This window comes from Mobula birostris, chromosome 11 (genome assembly GCF_030028105.1).
Source record: "Mobula birostris isolate sMobBir1 chromosome 11, sMobBir1.hap1, whole genome shotgun sequence".
Taxonomy (NCBI): Eukaryota; Metazoa; Chordata; class Chondrichthyes; order Myliobatiformes; family Myliobatidae; genus Mobula; species Mobula birostris.
The window spans coordinates 1,305,148-1,321,940 of NC_092380.1; the positions used below are offsets into that span (position 1 = coordinate 1,305,148).

General features: G+C 48.4%; 1 protein-coding gene across 1 annotated transcript in view; it reads left to right on the top strand.

Moving 5' to 3' along the window:
* The window catches only part of LOC140204712 (coronin-1A-like), a 42,849-nt gene that overhangs the window by 23,817 nt on the left and 2,239 nt on the right, over positions 1-16,793 (top strand). Inside the window, exons 7-10 of the mRNA XM_072271411.1 lie at positions 178-282; positions 7,776-7,921; positions 8,444-8,501; positions 11,352-11,579. Of these exons, the coding sequence (XP_072127512.1) occupies positions 178-282; positions 7,776-7,921; positions 8,444-8,501; positions 11,352-11,579 (537 nt within the window). The remainder of the gene's footprint in view (positions 1-177; positions 283-7,775; positions 7,922-8,443; positions 8,502-11,351; positions 11,580-16,793) is intronic.

Here is a 16,793-nt window from a genome sequence, read left to right on the forward strand (position 1 = left end):
GTCAATCATCGGGGGAGGGTGTCAATGATCGGGGGAGGGTGTCAATGATCGGGGAATGGTGTGACATTTTTCCTGTCAATGGGTGGGGAAATGTTGTTGTCGGGGGGGGGGGTTTAATGGCTGCCTATCATGCTGTCTGACCCCTGCCAAATTCCTCCCCACCCCGTCCCTTCCCAGAAATCCATGGATAACCCAATGTCGATGCAGGAGATCGATGTGAGCAGTGGGGTGCTGATCCCCTTCTACGACCAGGACACGGGTGTGGTCTACCTGTGCGGCAAGGTGGGCGTGCGGGGGGGACTGGAGGAGAGATGGGAGAGGGGATGCTGTGTGTGACTGACGAGTGACATGGGAAGATGAAGGGATGTGAGGGGGTGAATGGTGGGAGGAAGGAGGGACAGAGAGGGGTGGGCAGAGGGGAGAGTTGGCAGGGGAGCTGAGGGAGTAGGGAGAGGTGTGTCACCAGGAGGGGAGTGGGAGGGAAAGGTGAGGGGTCAGGGAAGGGAGGGGAAGGCATGATGGGGAGAGGAGTGAGTGAGTGAAGGGGGAGTGAGGATGGAGGGGATGTAACTGAGGAGGAGTGAAAATGGAGTGGAGTGAGTGAATGAGGGGATTGAGGGTGGAGAGAGATCTGAGTGAATGAGGGGATTCAGGGTGGAGAGAGGTGTGAGTGAATGAGGGGATTGAGGGTGGAGAAAGATGTGAGTGAATGAGGGGATTGAGGGTGGAGGGGAGTGTGAGTGAATGAGTGGATTGAGGGTGGAGAGAGGTGTGAGTGAATGAGGGGATTGAGGGTGGAGGGGAGTGTGAGTGAATGAGGGGATTGAGGGTGGAGAGGGATGTGAGTGAATGAGGGGATTGAGGGTGGAGGGGAGTGTGTGAATGAGGGGATTGAGGGTGGAGGGGAGTGTGAGTGAATGAGGGGATTGAGGGTGGAGAGGGATGTGAGTGAATGAGGGGATTGAGGGTGGAGAGGGATGTGAGTGAATGAGGGGATTGAGGGTGGAGGGGAGTGTGTGAATGAGGGGATTGAGGGTGGAGGGGAGTGTGTGAATGAGGGGATTGAGGGTGGAGGGGAGTGTGAGTGAATGAGGGGATTGAGGGTGGAGGGGAGTGTGAGTGAATGAGGGGATTGAGGGTGGAGAGGGATGTGAGTGAATGAGGGGATTGAGGGTGGAGAGGGATGTGAGTGAATGAGGGGATTGAGGGTGGAGGGGAGTGTGTGAATGAGGGGATTGAGGGTGGAGGGGAGTGTGAGTGAATGAGGGGATTGAGGGTGGAGGGGAGTGTGAGTGAATGAGGGGATTGAGGGGATTGAGGGTGGAGAGGGATGACTTGCTGTCCCGGTGATGAGCACAGCTCGGGAGCAGGGCCCTGCAGTGTGGCCACATTGGCCGCCGGGGTAGTGCGCCCGTATTACAGCTCGAGGCTTTCTGTCGTTCAGCTCTGGCGCTGACTGTCTGTAGCGGTGTCTGCCCGTCTCCCCGCGGAATGCCTGGGTTTTCCCCGGGTCACCCACTTTCCTCCCACAGTCCAAAGACGTACCGGGCTGGCTGTTTGGTCTTGTAAATTGCCCGGTGACGGGGTTTGGGTTAATCGACTTGCTGGGGGTTGCTTGGGCAACGGGGCTCGAAGGTCAACATAAGTAAAATGGAACGCCAACCGAGCGAGTTAATTCCCGCAGCCCGGTGTGTCACTGAAACATTGAAATCCAGCTCGCAAGCACCACTTGTGCTGGCAACCCATTTCACACTGTCATGAAGAAGAAGTGTCCCCTCATCTTCCCCTTAAACCTTTCACCTTTCACCCTTAACCCATGGCCTCTGGCTGTTGTCCCACCCAACCTCAGTGGAAAAAGCCTGCTTGCATTTACCCTGTCTATACCCCTCATCATTTCGTATAGTTCTATGAAATCTCCCCTTAATCTTCTAAATTCCAAGGATTAAGACCATAAAATAAGACCATAAGATATAGGAGCAGGAGTAGGTCATTTGGCCCATCGAATCTGCTCCATCATTCAATCATGGGCTGATCCAATTCTTCCAGTCATCCTCATTCCCCTACCTTCACCCCACACCCTTTGATGCCCTACTAATCAAGAACCTGTCTATCTCTGTCTTAAATACACCCAATGATTTGGCCCCCACAGCTGCTCGTGCTGACAAATTCCACAGATTTACCACCCTCTGATAAAGTAATTTCTTCGCATCTCTGTTCTAAATGGACGTCCTTCAATCCTGAATTCGTGCCCTCTTGTTCTAGACTCCCCCACCATGGGAAATAACTTTGCCATATCTAATCTGTCCAGGATTAACCTATTAAATTTTCCTTATAACTCACATCCTGCAGACCTAGCAACGTCCTTGTAAATTTTCTCTGTACTCTTTCAATTTTATTTTCATCCTTACTGTAGGTAGGTGACCAGACCTGCACACAATACTCCAAATTAGGCCTTACCAATGTCTTAAACAACCTCGACATTACATCCCATCTCCTGTACTCAATACATTAATTTATGAAGGCCAACATGCCAAAAGCTTTTGTTACAACCCTATCTACCTGTGACACCACTTTCAATGAATTATGGATCTGTATTCCCTGGTCCCTTTGTTCTACCACACTCCTCAGTGCCCTCCCGTTCACCATGTAAGACCTACCCTGGTTGGTCCTACTGATGTGAAACACCTCGCCCTTCTCTACATCAAATTCCATCTGCCATTTTTCAGCCCAGTTTTCCATCTGATCCAGACCACATTGCAAGTTCTCATAGTCTTCCTAGCTGTACATTACATTCCCAATCTTGGAGTCATCTACAAATTTGCTGATCCAGTTAACCACATTATCATCCAGATCATTGATATAAATGACAGACAGCAAAGGAACCAGCACCGATCCCTTCAGAACTTCACTAGTCACAGGTCTTCAGTCAGAGAGGCAACCATCTACTACCAATCTCTGGCTCTTCCACAAAGCCAGTGTCTAATCCAATTGACTACCTCATCTTGAATGCTGAGCAACTGAACCAACCTTCCATGCAGGACCTTGTCAAATGCCTTGCTAAAGTTCACGTAGACAACATCCACAGCTTTGCCTTCATCAATTTTCCTTCCTACCATGCACAAGACCATGCTGACTATCGCTAATCAGTCCATGTCTATCCAAATACTCACATACTCACTTAGAATACCTTTCAACACTTTTCCCACAACTGATCTCAGGCTCACTGGCTTAAAATGTTCTGTTTTATTCTTAGAGCCAGTGGGATAACGTTGGCTATCTGCCAGTCCTCCAGTACCTTTCCTGTCATTAAGGATGATTTAAATATCTCTACTAGGGCCCCAGCAATTTCTGCACTTGCCTCCCACAGGGTCCGAGGGAACACGTTGTCAGGCCCTGGGGATTTATCCACCCTAATTGGCTCAAGACAGTACACTGCCCTCCTCTGTAATCTGTACTGGGTCTATGAAGTTGATACCTCTTTGCCTCACTTCTGTAGACTTTATGGTCATCTCCTGAGTAAATACAGATGCAAAAAATTATTTAATATCTCACCCATCTGTTTTGCCTCCACACATGGATTACCAGTCTAATCTTCCAGAGGATCAACTTTGTTCCTTGCAATCCTTTTGTCTTAATATATCTGTAGAATCCCTTGGGATTCTCCTTCACCTTGTCTGCCAGGGCAACCTCATGCCTTCTTTTAGCCTTCCTGATTTCTTTCTTCCGTGTTCTCTTGCATTTTTTGTACTCTATAAGTACCTAATTTTGTTCCTACCTGTCTATACATGCTATGCACCTCCTTTGTTTCTTAATCAGGGCCTCAATATCTCTTGAAAACCAAGGTTCCCTAAACCTGTTATCTTTACATTTTATTCTGCCAGGCACATATAAGCTTTGTACTCTCAAATATTTCACTTTTGAAGGCCTCCCACTTAAGTACACCTTTGCCAGAAAACAGTCTGTCCCCACTGCCAGATCATTTCCGATACCATCAAAATTGGCCTTTCTCCAATCTAGAATCTCAATTTGTGGACCATATGTACTTTGAAAAGTAATGGCATTGTGGTCACTGGACGCAAAGTGTTTCCCTTCACAAACTTCTGACACCTGCCCTGTCTCAGTCCCCAATGGCAGATCACTCTCTCATTGTGACTTCTACGGAAACTGATCAGGGAGCTTTCCTCAATATATTTGACAAACTCTATCCCATCTAGTCTTTTTACAGTACGGCAGTCCCAGTCAATATGTGCAAATTTAAAAGCAACCTTGTGTTTCCTGCAACAGTCTGTGATCTCTTTACAAATTTGTCCCTCTAAATCCCTAGGACTGTTGGGTGATCATACCTTTCTTATTTCTCACTAGACAAGTTCTCCAATCTGTCCTGATAGAGCACTGCCGTGACATTTTCCCTGACTAGTAATGTCTCCATCTCCTCCTTTAATCCCTCCCATTTTTTCACGTCTAAACCAACAGAACCCTGGAATATTGAACCGCCAGCCCTGCCCCTCCTAAACTGAGTCTCACTAATGGCCACAATGTCATAATTCTAGGTGTTGATCCGTGTCCTGGGCTCATCCGCCTTTCCTACGATACTTCTTGCATTGAAATATACACAGCTCAGGACTTTAGTCACACCATGCTCGACCTTTTGATTCCTGACTTTGTCTACAGTCTTAAAAACATCCTTCTCCACAATCTCTTGCACTCGGGTTCCCATCCCCCTGCAATTCTAGTTTGTTTCTGTATTTTTTGGTATATTCTTCATCCGCAGCCCGTGCCACACCGTAACCCGAGCTGCCTCATAGGCTGGTCTTGTTGAGAAACTTCCTTATCTTAGTTTGATCTAGTTTTCACTATACGGTGACCACAACTTCTTTCTTCCTTTTTTTTTGTCTTCCTTCTGCAGAATAGCAGGTTGGTGTTTTTTCTTTATTATTAATAAAATGGTTGTAACCGCAAGAATTACACCTCATTTTTACTTCAGGGGAATCTTCAGGACAATATTATCTCCAGATCCAACACTATCTATCAACCCGTTAACACCTCTACCTGCCTGCACCACCAGCTGGGGCAGTACAGTCAAGGCAGCTACCACTCTCTCTGTCAAAAATTAATGCCTTACACATCTCCTTTGAACATACCCCCTCTTACTATCTGCTATTAGACATTTCCACCCTGGAGATAAAGGTATTGGCTGTCAACTCTGTCAATGCCTCTCATAATCTTATGGACCTCTATCAGGTCTCCCCTCAGTCTCAGCTACTCCAGAGAAAATGACCCAAGTTTGTCCAACTTCTGCTTACAGCTCATACCCTCTAATCCAGGCAGCATCCTGGTGAACATCTTCTGCACCCTCTCCAAAGCCCCCACACCCTCTCCAAAGCCCCCACACCCTCTCCAAAGCCCTCACACTCTCTCCAAAGCCCTCACACCCTCTCCAAAGCCCTCACACCCTCTCCAAAGCCCCCACACCCTCTCCAAAGCCCTCACACCCTCTCCAAAGCCCTCACACTCTCTCCAAAGCCCTCACACCCTCTCCAAAGCCCTCACACCCTCTCCAAAGCCCCCACACCCTTTCTGGGGAAAATGTTCTAGACACTGACCATTCCCTATGTTAAAAAAAAACTTACCTCTGACATCTCCCCTATACTTTCCTACACTCCTTTAAAATTACACCCTCTTGTAACAGCTATTGTTGACCTGGGTAGAAAAAGTTGCTGTCTGTCCGCTCTATCTATTCCTCTTATCATCTTGTACGCATCTATCAAGTCGCCTCTCATCTTCCTTTGCTTTTCATAGTCATAGTCATACTTTATTGATCCCGGGGGAAATTGGTTTTCGTTACAGTTGCATCATAAATAATTAAATAGTAATAAAACCATAAATAGTTAAATAGTAATATGTAAATTGTGCCAGGAAATAAGTCCAGGACCAGCCTATTGGCTCAGGGTGTCTGACCCTCCAAGGGAGGAGTTGTAAAGTTTGATGGCCACAGGCAGGAATGACTTCCTATGACGCTCTGTGCTGCATCTCGGTGGAATGAGTCTCTGGCTGGATGTACTCCTGTGCCCAACCAGTACATCGTGTAGTGGATGGGAGACATTGACCAAGATGGCATGCAACTCGGACAGCATCCTCTTTTCAGACACCACCGTGAGAGAGCAAAGCCCTAGTTCCTCATAAGACACGTTCTCTAATCCGGGCAGAATCCTGGTAAATCTCCTGTGCATCCTCTCTAAAGCTTTCAGTTCCTTCCTATAATGAGGTGACCAGAACTGGTCATTTCAAGAATATTCCAAGTGTGGTCTATCCAGGGTTTTAACGGGCTGCAACACAACCTCATGGCTGTTGAACTGAATCGCTTGACTAAGGAAGGCCAACACATCACACAACTTCTTAACAACTTGCACAGCAACTTTGAGGAATCTATGGACATGGACCTCAAAGGTAAAAACAAACTTAGAAGAACGTCTATGCAACATTCCTTCTCTTTCCCGCCTGGGTCGGTCCCCTCGTCACAGGGTTACCTACCACAGAACAGGTCCTTCAGGGCAGCTCATCTGAGCTGACCAAGGTGACTTCCTGAGTTGCTCCCGTTTGTCCCACATCCATCTCCTGACGGCTCCCCTCGGGCAGGAGGTACGGAAGCTTGACGTCCCACACCGTCAGGTTCAGGAACAGCGACTTCCCTTCAGCCATTCGGTCCTTCACCCAACTGGCACGGCCAAGTCACTGTGTCGGTACAGCAGGACAGTGACCGGTCCGATCACTTTGCTAGAGAACCTGCTCCCTCTGTCTGTGTCTGATTTTATTTCTTGTAAAATCTGTTGATGTGTTTCTGCCTCTGTTATCGCTGCAAGTCAGGTTTTCATTGCATCTGTGCACATCTGACAATAAACTGCACTGTGATTTCAACTGGCATGACTCAGTGTGTCTGCCACTGTCTGTGGTACCGGGGGGGGGGGGGGGATCCGCACCTATCATCAATAATCCCTCCCACCCGGGCCATGATTCTTAAGACCAAAAGACATAGGAGCAGAATTAGGCCATTTGGCCCATCGAGTCTGCTTTGCAAGTCCAACATGGCTGATTTATTATTCCTCTCAAACCCCATCTCCTGCCTTCTCTCCGTAACCCTTGATACCCTGACTAATCAGAAACCTATTAACCTCCGCTTTAAATATACCCAATGACTTGGTCTCCATTGCCCCTGTAGTGATGGACTCCTCAGACGTACCATCCTCTGGCTGAAGAATATCCTCCTCATCTCTGTTCTAAAGAGAAATCTTGTATCCTGACGCTGTGCCCTCAGGTCCTAGACTCCCTCACTATAGGAAACATCCTCTCCACATCCACCCTATCTGGGCCTTTCAATATTCGGTAAGTTCCAATGAGATTCCCCCCTTACTCTTCTGAACTCCAAGGAGTACAGGCCCAGAGCCATCATATGTTAACCCTTACATTCCTGGATTATTCCTATAAACTACCTCCGAGCCCTCACCGATGCCAGCACATCCTTTCTGAGACAAGGGGCCCAAAACTGCTCACAATGCTCCCAGTGCAGTCTGACTAGTGCCCTGTAAAGCCCAGCATTACATTCTTGCTCCCATATTCTAGTCCTCTCTATGTAAAGGGCTGGGGGTCAGAGTTGGGGTTCCGGGGGGTCAGAGTTGTGGGTCAGGTAAGTAAGAGGGGGATAGAGAGTGGGTTGGAGGTCGGGTCAGGGTCGCAGTGGGAGGAGGATGCCCCCTGACCTCAGTTCTGCCCTTTCACAGGGGGACAGCAGCATCCGTTACTACGAGGTGACAGACGAGGCTCCCTACGTCCACTTCCTTTCCATGTTCTCCAGCAAGGATTCACAGAGAGGTCTCTGCTACATGCCCAAGAGGGGCCTGGACGTCATGAAGTGTGAGATCGCCAGGTAAAGGGGGACGGGGAGTGCCATCACGAGCTGCTTACACACAGTCTCAACATGCGCAATACAGCACAGCGTACACTGATGAGTACGCAGTTCCAGATGCAATCCCATGTACACAAACCAGCATGCGGCCCCAGACAGTCGGAGAGCCTTGCACACACAGGGTGTCTGAGACTCTGCCCCAGCCGATGTCCCGGAGTGTCCGAGACTCTCCCCCAGCACATCTCCCAGGGTGTCTGCGACTCTCTCTAAGGGCCCATCTGGAGTTTCTGGGACTCTCCCCCAGTGCACATCCTGAAGTGTCCGGGACTCCCCCAGCACATCTCCCAGGGTGTTTGAGGCTCTCCCAGAGCATGTCCCAGGGGGTCAAAGAGTGTCTGAGGGTCCCAGGGTGTCTGCGACTCTCCCTAAGGGCACATCTGGAGTTTCTGAGTCTCTCTCCCAGCACGTCTCCCAGGGTTTCTGAGACTCTGCCCCCAGATGATGTCGCAGGGTATCTGAGACTCTGTCCTCTCTCTGTTCCAGGTTCTACAAACTCCACGAGAGGAAGTGCGAGCCTATTGTGATGACGGTCCCACGTAAGGTGAGTCCCAGGTCCCTGACCCTATGCTGAAACACTTGCACCCCTGTTCCCAGCCCAGGTACACAGAGACCAGGGCACAGACACTCCATCCCTCAGTGCTGACTGGATCACACCTTGTTTCCTGGCCTCATTTTTTAATTACAAAAATAAATGTATTTCAATTTCTATTTCTGTTTACAATATTGCTACAAATACCCTAGAGGCTAACACTAGTTAAATCAAAATTTCACCCTACTGTCTGGGAGTTTGTATGTTTTCCCTGTGACCGCATGTGGGTTTCCTCCGGGTGCCCTGGTTTCCTCCCACAGTCCAAAGACGTACCAGTTGGCAGGTTAGTTGATCATTGTAAATTGGCTCATGATTCGGTGAGGGTTGGATTGGGTGTAGACAGCCTGGAGGACTGGGAGGTCCTGTTCCGCGCAGAATCTAAATCAATAAATCAATCAATCAATAAGTCATTTAGTTAATTAATTTAATTTTTAAAATTAAATGCAGTGTTCCTATCCTCATTCCTCATACCCTTTTCTCCCCCCAAAATACATTTTTGTAACTGCTACGTTGTACGTTGAACTTTGAACTACAGCATAGAACACTTCAGGCCAGTCGGCCCATTGCGTTGTACTAGCCCTTTAACCTACAAGACCAACGTGACTCTTCCCTCCAACACAGCCTCCACTTTTCTGTCGTCCATGTGCCTGTCTAGGAGTCTCTTCAATGTCCCGAATGTATCTGCCTCTCCCATCACCCCGGCAGTGTGTTCCACACACCCAGCACTCTCCGTATACAAAGCCCACCTCTGACCTCCCATTCCAATCACCGTAAAATGATACCCCCTCGACCCGGCCAGTTCTGCCCCGGGGAAAAGCCGAAGACTGTCAACCTGATCTACCGTACGTCTCTTATCATCTTGTAAACCTCTCAAACTACAGACAATGACAGTCATCCAGACAGACAAATTAAAATGTTCCCATCCTGATCTACGGTGGTATTTATTCCCTTTTTAAACAAAAATATAGTTATTGCAACTTTTACATTGCTATAATATTACTACAAAAACACCGGAGACAGTAACAGACCAAATTAAAAACTTCCCATTTCTATCCCATCTCTTCCCGTCCCTATCCCATCTCTTCCCATCCCTATCCCATCTCTTCCCATCCCTATCCACTAGAGACAATAACAGACTAAAACAGAGTAAATTAAAAACTTCCCATACCCAACAGTTTCGAAACACCTCTGTGTCACCTGTGAAACACCCCCGTGTCACCCATGGAACGCCCCTGCGGTACTCGTGGACACCGCGGGTTCTTTTTCCACAGCGACCCGGTCACAGACATAACCCCTGAACATTTGCAGGCAGTCAGCCCAGTCAGAACCCACTGCCCGTCTCCAGGACCTAGCCAGCCCCAGGAGCAGGTTAACCAGGGCACCCTACTCCCTCCTACTGGGTGACTACTGTTACGTACCCCGTAACTGGGTTGCCAAACCAGCAGAAATGGATCACTCAGTTGGAGTCTGGATTACTAGAACTAAGAAAGTTTTATTAAAGAAACAAGCAACACAGTAATCGAAAGGATAATAAATGCAACAGTTCAGCAATGATAAACACACATGTGCACAGAATTAAGATAACAGCATCAATCAAGCTCTATCGTTGTCTAGGGGTAAATGACCAATTTCAAAGTGACACAAAGTTCAGTCCAATTTAGTTCAGTTCGCAGTAATTGTTGCCATGGCGATGGACAACGTGGGGGGAGAGAGAGAGAACGAGAACGACTGATCATTCAGAACGGCTTCCACTCACAGACTGGCGATATTGCTCACAAGCAGCTTTCGGGCGGGTCCTTTGTGATGTTACCTGAGGTCACCGACTGTGACCCCTCCTCCAGATGCGGTCGATCCTCTGCAGTGAACCCGGCACCGAAGCGAGGGTGGACACGCACTGGGTTCCCGCTGATCGTACCTTTCCACCTTGTGCGTTTATGGCCCGGTACTTCCCACCGACTCGTGAGAGGCGCACCGCTTCCAGGGTCTCGTTACCTGGGGTGTCGTGTGTGCTGCCTTAGCGAACCTGTCCCCTTTTATCCCCCTGCTGGGGTATCGCCTGTCCATCACTTCAAACAGTTCAGGGTTCAAAGGGGGAGCCGCTCTAGACAGCTCTCTCTCCCGTCCCTTCATTACACATCTCCAGACGCTGCTTCATTGTCCCTTATCTCTCCCTCCCCTGAGGACAGGTGGCAGACCAACTGCTGATGCCACTGGTGCTAGCCCAGGCCAGCAAACATCTTAATTTATGTGTATTCTCGTCACACTACATATACAGTATGTAAATAGGGTGGGGCTGAAACGCAACCAGAAGCGAGGGGTTACACACACGAAATGCTGGAGGAACTCAGCAGGCCAGGCAGGATCTGTGGAACGTTTTGGGCCGAGATGCTTCAGTCCTCTGCATCCACCCGCACAGCCCGACTCACCAGCAATGGGTCTGGCACCTTCCCTCATCAGTATCCACGATGATATTCCCGGGCGGGAGAGATGCCCCTCTGATGCAGGCTGATGTTCCAACTGTGAGAAATCCACGCCGCCACCCGCCCCACTGATCTGCAATGGCGTTCCAGGTGTGATCCAATCTGGGATCACATTCCAGGTGGGAGAGATACCCATCCACATCTGGGAACACTTTCCAGGCGGTAGGCATCTTCCTTTGATCTGCGCTGCCATTCCAGATGGGAGGGGTGACAATCTGGGTGGGAGGCATGTTTCAGGTGGGACATATTCCCTTTGGTCTGGGGCTGTGGGCAACCGTTGTGGGTTTCCTGACCTTGGGCCCATCCCTCTCTGTCCCGGCAGTCGGACTTGTTCCAGGAGGACCTATTCCCAGACACGGCGGGGCCAGATCCGGCTCTGGACGCGGAGGAGTGGCTGTCAGGGAAGGATGCCAGCCCGATCTACATCTCGCTGAAGAACGGGGGCACCTGCCCCAGCAAGGCAAAGCCCTTGCAAATCTGCCGCAAGGTGCTGGACGTGAAGAGCAGCTCCCACCGGGGATCCGACTCCAGCGCGGCCACCGTGGACGTGGTGAGTGCTGTGGGTCTGACTCCCCGCGCAAACCGGAACCTCCCCTCACCCCAACCTGCTGCACTGGCCCCGCGCAGGGATCTCCCTGTGTCTGCACTGCACGGACACGGATCTGTGTGTGTGTGTGTGTGTGTGTGTGTGTGTGTAACTCTAAAGACAGGCAGTGAGGTGAGTGGGTGTGTGTAACTGTGTGGGTGACTTGTATGACTGTGTCTGTCACTGTGTGTGTCTCTGTAACTATGTATCTGTGCCAGACTATGTTTAAGTGTGGCTGTGTGTGAGTTACTGTGTTTCAGTATGACTGTGTGTGATTGATGTGTGACTATGTGATTGATGTGTGACTGTGTGTGTGAGTATTACTTACTGCCTGTTATGCTGCTGCTGTTTAGGGCAGCAATGAAGATCATAGAAACATAGAAAACCTACAGCACAATACAGGCCCTTCGGCCCACAATGCTGTGCCAAACATGACCTTACCTTAGAAATTATCTAGGGTTACCCATACCCATAGGGTCCTCCATCTCTGGTGGTGTTCAGGGCTTCCTTCATCGTGTCAGTAGCTTCCTCTCAGTTTTCACTACTGTCAGTCACGCAAGTCCCGGGTGGAGACTCAGGAATACCTCACACTCAGATGTAGAAAGATTCTTCATTGCTGTTTCCGTAACAGTTTTGTGTTTGACCAGTCAGGGTAGTTAGTCCTCAGCTGAACCCTGAACCTGGAGGACCACTATTAGTCTGACCTTTACTCTTTGACCTGTTTGGCATGGGTGGCCCTACCAGGACCCAAAGTTTAAAGGTAACATAGTTCTCCCGGTCATCAAGGCACACACCCTCCTAACCCAACGACAGGTTGTGGTCCCCTTGGAGGGTAGGTATGACTGACTGTGACTGTAATGGTGTAAGTATGACTGTGAGACTGTGTCTGTAAGTATGACTGTGTGACTGTAATGGTGTAAGTGTGACTGAGTGTGTGCACAAGCATCTATGTGAACATACAGGGCTGTGTGTGAGTGAGTGTGTGTGTGTCTATGTGTGAATGTTCATATTTCTGTGTGTTCATACAGTAGTTTCTGTGTGTGAATGTATGAGCACATGTGTATGTCCATGCAGGTGTGTGTGAATTTGTGCAAGTGTGTACACTTGTGCACAGGAAGTGTGCAAATACGTGTCTCCATGCGTGATTGCCCAGAGGGTGAAGGTTGATGGGATTTATTCTGGCTGGAGGTCTGTGACTAGTGGTGTTGCACAGGGACCTTTGCTATTGGTGATAGTGGCCACTTTATTAGGTACAGGGGTACTGAGTGTTTATATATAAAAATGATCTGGGTAAAGATGTAGATTGGTGGGTAAGTAGGTTTTGGTAGACAATATGAAGATTGGTGATATTGTGGATGGTGTACAAAGTTGCCAAAGGGCACAGCAGCATATAGATCAGTTACAGATTATGGGCAGAGAAATGGCAGATGGAGTTTAATGCAGGCAAGTGTTAGGTGTTGTACTTTGAGAGGTCGGATGTAAAGGGACAGGGTACGGTTAATGGCAGGACCCTTAACTGTGCTGACAATCGGAGGGAGCTTTATAAAACTCCAGTGAGGCCGCACGCGGTTCCGGTCACCCCATCACAGGAAGGGTGTGGGGGATTTGGAGAGGGTGTGAGGGCTTTGGAGAGGGTGTGGGGGCTTTGGAGAGGGTGTGGGGGCTTTGGAGAGGGCACAGACGAGGTTCACTGGGATGCTGCCTGGATTAGAGGACGTGAGCTGTAAGAAGCTGGACAAACTTGGGTTGTTTTCTGTGGAGTGGCAGGGAGGTTTATAAATAAGCTTATGAGAGGCATAGACAGAGCAAATAGCCAGTATCATTCTCGCGGAGTTGCGTCAGAATCCTCTTCATTATTGCAGACATATGATGTGAAACTTGTGGTTTTGCAGCAGCAGCTCAGTGTAAGATATAAAAATGACCATAAGTTACAGAAGAGAAGTAACAAGATGGTGCTTGCAGAGTGGGTCTGCAGGCTTCTGTACCTCCTCCCAGATGGTGGTAATGAGAAGAGGGCACATCCCAGGTGGTGAGGGTCCTTAGTGACTCCTGAGGCATCACCTCTTCAAGATGTCCTCGATGGTGGGGAGGGTTGTGTCCGTGAGGAAGTTGACTGAGTCTACACCCCTCTTGTGATCCTGTGCATTGGAGCCTCCAGATCAGACAAAATGCTCTCCGCCGTACATCTGTACAAATTGGCAAGTGTCTTGGTAACATGGACCTCCCAGTAGTCAGTAGCAACTTGAGGAGCATGCACTTAGATAAATTGCTCGTGGTTGTTAGAATGGGGGGGGCGCGATTCTATCGGTGGGAGTTTTTAATTTCTGCTGTAGTCACCAGACTACTGGAATACCCAGACTCTTAAGGGCCTGGACAGGGTGAAATCTTTAAAATGTGTCCAGTAAAGTCTCCTGGGCAAATACATCCAGTCCTTACTTGGGAGGGTGCGTTGCTGGAATTCCTCTTGGGGAACGAGACAGGGGACAGTCAGGGAACATGTTGGCTCCAGTGACCATAATCCGATCACATTCGGGATAGCTTCTGGTTTATCCTCACACAGATGTGGTCTTCAGTACACGTCTCTATGTGACTAGCGACAGAATCCACGTGTCCCTACATGGTTGCCTCCCTGGGTGTTCTCCATTGGGCACATGGAGCTCAGAAAAATAGAGGGCTATGGATAGCCCTGGGTAATTTCTAAGGTAGGGACATGGTTGGCACAGCTTTGTAGGCTGAAGGGCCTGTACTGTGCTGTGGGTTTCCTATGTTTCTATTTGGCGTTTCCAAAGCAGTCAGTCCCGCCATGTTGAAATTGGCTCCTCGGGCCAGATTTTTCACCACCTTAAGAACCGGTTTGGCCAGTTCCATGGGCTACATAGTTCTGTAGTCTGTGGACTACAAATTACAACAGGAAATAGAAAAGGCTTGTCAGAAGGGCAGTGTTATGATAATTGTGGGGGATTTTAACATGCGAGTAGATTGGGAAAATCAGGTCAGCACTGGATCTCAAGAGGGAGAATTTGTAGAATGTCTGCGAGATGGCTTTTTAGAACAGCTTGTTGTTGAGCCCACTAGGGGATCATCTGTACTGGATTGGGTATTGTGTAATGAACCGGAGGTGTTTAGAGTGATTGAGGTGAAGGAACCCTTTGGAGGCAGTGATCATAACATGATTGAGTTCACTGTGAAATTTGAAAAAGTGAAGCCGAAATCTGATGTGTCGGTGTTTCAGTGGAGTAAAGGAAATTACAGTGGCACGAGAGAGGAACTGGCCAAAGTTGACTGGAAAGGGACACTGGTGGGAAAGACGGCAGAGCAGCAATGGCTGGAGTTTATGCGAGAAGTGAGGAAGGTGCAAGACAGGTATATTCCAAAAAAGAAGAAATTTTCGAATGGAAAAAGGATGCAACTGTGGCTGACAAGAAAAGTCAAAGCCAAAGTTAAAGCAAAGGAGAGGGCATACAAGGAAGCAAAAATTAGTGGGAAGACAGAGGATTGGGAAGTTCTTAAAAGCTTACAAAAGGAAACTAAGAAGGCCATTAAGAGGGAAAAGATTAACTATGAAAGGAAGCTAGCAAATAATATCAAAGAGGATACTAAAACTTTTTCAAGTATATAAAGAGTAAAAGACAGGTGAGAGTAGATATAGGACCGATAGAAAATGATGCTGGAGAAATTGTAATGGGAGATAAGGAGATGGCGGAGGAACTGAACGAGTATTTTGCATCAGTCTTCACTGAGGAAGACATCAGCAGTATACCGGACACTCAAGGGTAGCAGGGAAGAGAAGTGTGCGCAGTCACAATTACGACAGAGAAAGTACTCAGGAAGCTGAATAGTCTAAAGGTAGATAAATCTCCCGGATCAGATGGAATGCACCCTCGTGTTCTGAAGGAAGTAGCTGTGGAGATTGCGGAGGCATTAGCGATGATCTTTCAAAAGTCGATAGATTCTGGCATGGTTCCAGAGGACTGGAAGATTGCAAATGTCACTCTGCTATTTAAGAAGGGGGCAAGGAAGCAAAAAGGAAATTATAGACCTGCTAGCTTGACATCGGTGGTTGGGAAGTTGTTGGAGTCGATTGTCAAGGATGAGGTTACAGAGTACCTGGAGGCATATGACAAGATAGGCAGAACTCAGCATGGATTCCTTAAAGGAAAATCCTGCCTGACAAACCTATCGTAATTTTTTGAGGAAATTACAGGTAGGCTAGACAAGGGAGATGCAGTGGATGTTGTATATTTGGATTTTCAGAAGGCCTTTGACAAGGTGTCACACACGAGGCTGCTTAACAAGATAAGGGCTGATGGAATTACGGGAAGGTTACATACGTGGATAGGGTGTTGGCTGATTGGCAGGAATCAGAGAGTGGGAATAAAGGGATCCTATTCTGGTTGGCTGCCGGTTACCAGTGGTGTTCCAAAGGGGTCTGTGTTGGGGCCGCTTCTTTCTACGTTGTACATCAGCGATTTGGATTATGGAATAGATGGCTTTGTGGCTAAGTTTGCTAACGATACGAAGATAGGTGGAGGGGCCGGTAGTGCTGAGGAAATGGAGAGTCTGCAGAGAGACCTGGATAGATTGGGAGAATGGGCAAAGTGGCAAATGAAATACAATGTTGGAAAGTGTATGGTCATGCACTTCGGCAGAAGAAATAAACGGGCAGACTATTATTTAAATGGGGAGAAAATTCAAAGTTCTGAGATGCAATGGGACTTGGGAGTCCTCGGACAGAATACCCTTAAGGTTAACCTCCAGGTTGAGTCGGTGGTGAAGAAGGCGAATGCAATGTTGGCATTCATTTCTAGAGGAATAGAGTATAGGAGCAGGGATGTGATGTTGAGGCTCTATAAGGCGCTGGTAAGACCTCACTTGGAGTACTGTGGGCAGTTTTGGGCTCCTTATTTCAGAAAGGATGTGCTGACATTGGAAAGGGTACAGAGAAGATTCACTAGAATGATTCCGGGATTGAGAGGGTTAACATATGAGGAACGTTTGTCCACTCTTGGACTGTATTCCTTGGAGTTTAGAAGAATGAGGGGGGATCTCAGAGAAACATTTTGATTGCTAAAAGGCATGGACAGAGTGGATGTGGCAAAATTTTTTCCCATGGTGGGGGAGTCTAGTACGAGAGGGCATGACTTAAGGATTGAAGGGCACCCATTCAGAACAGAAATG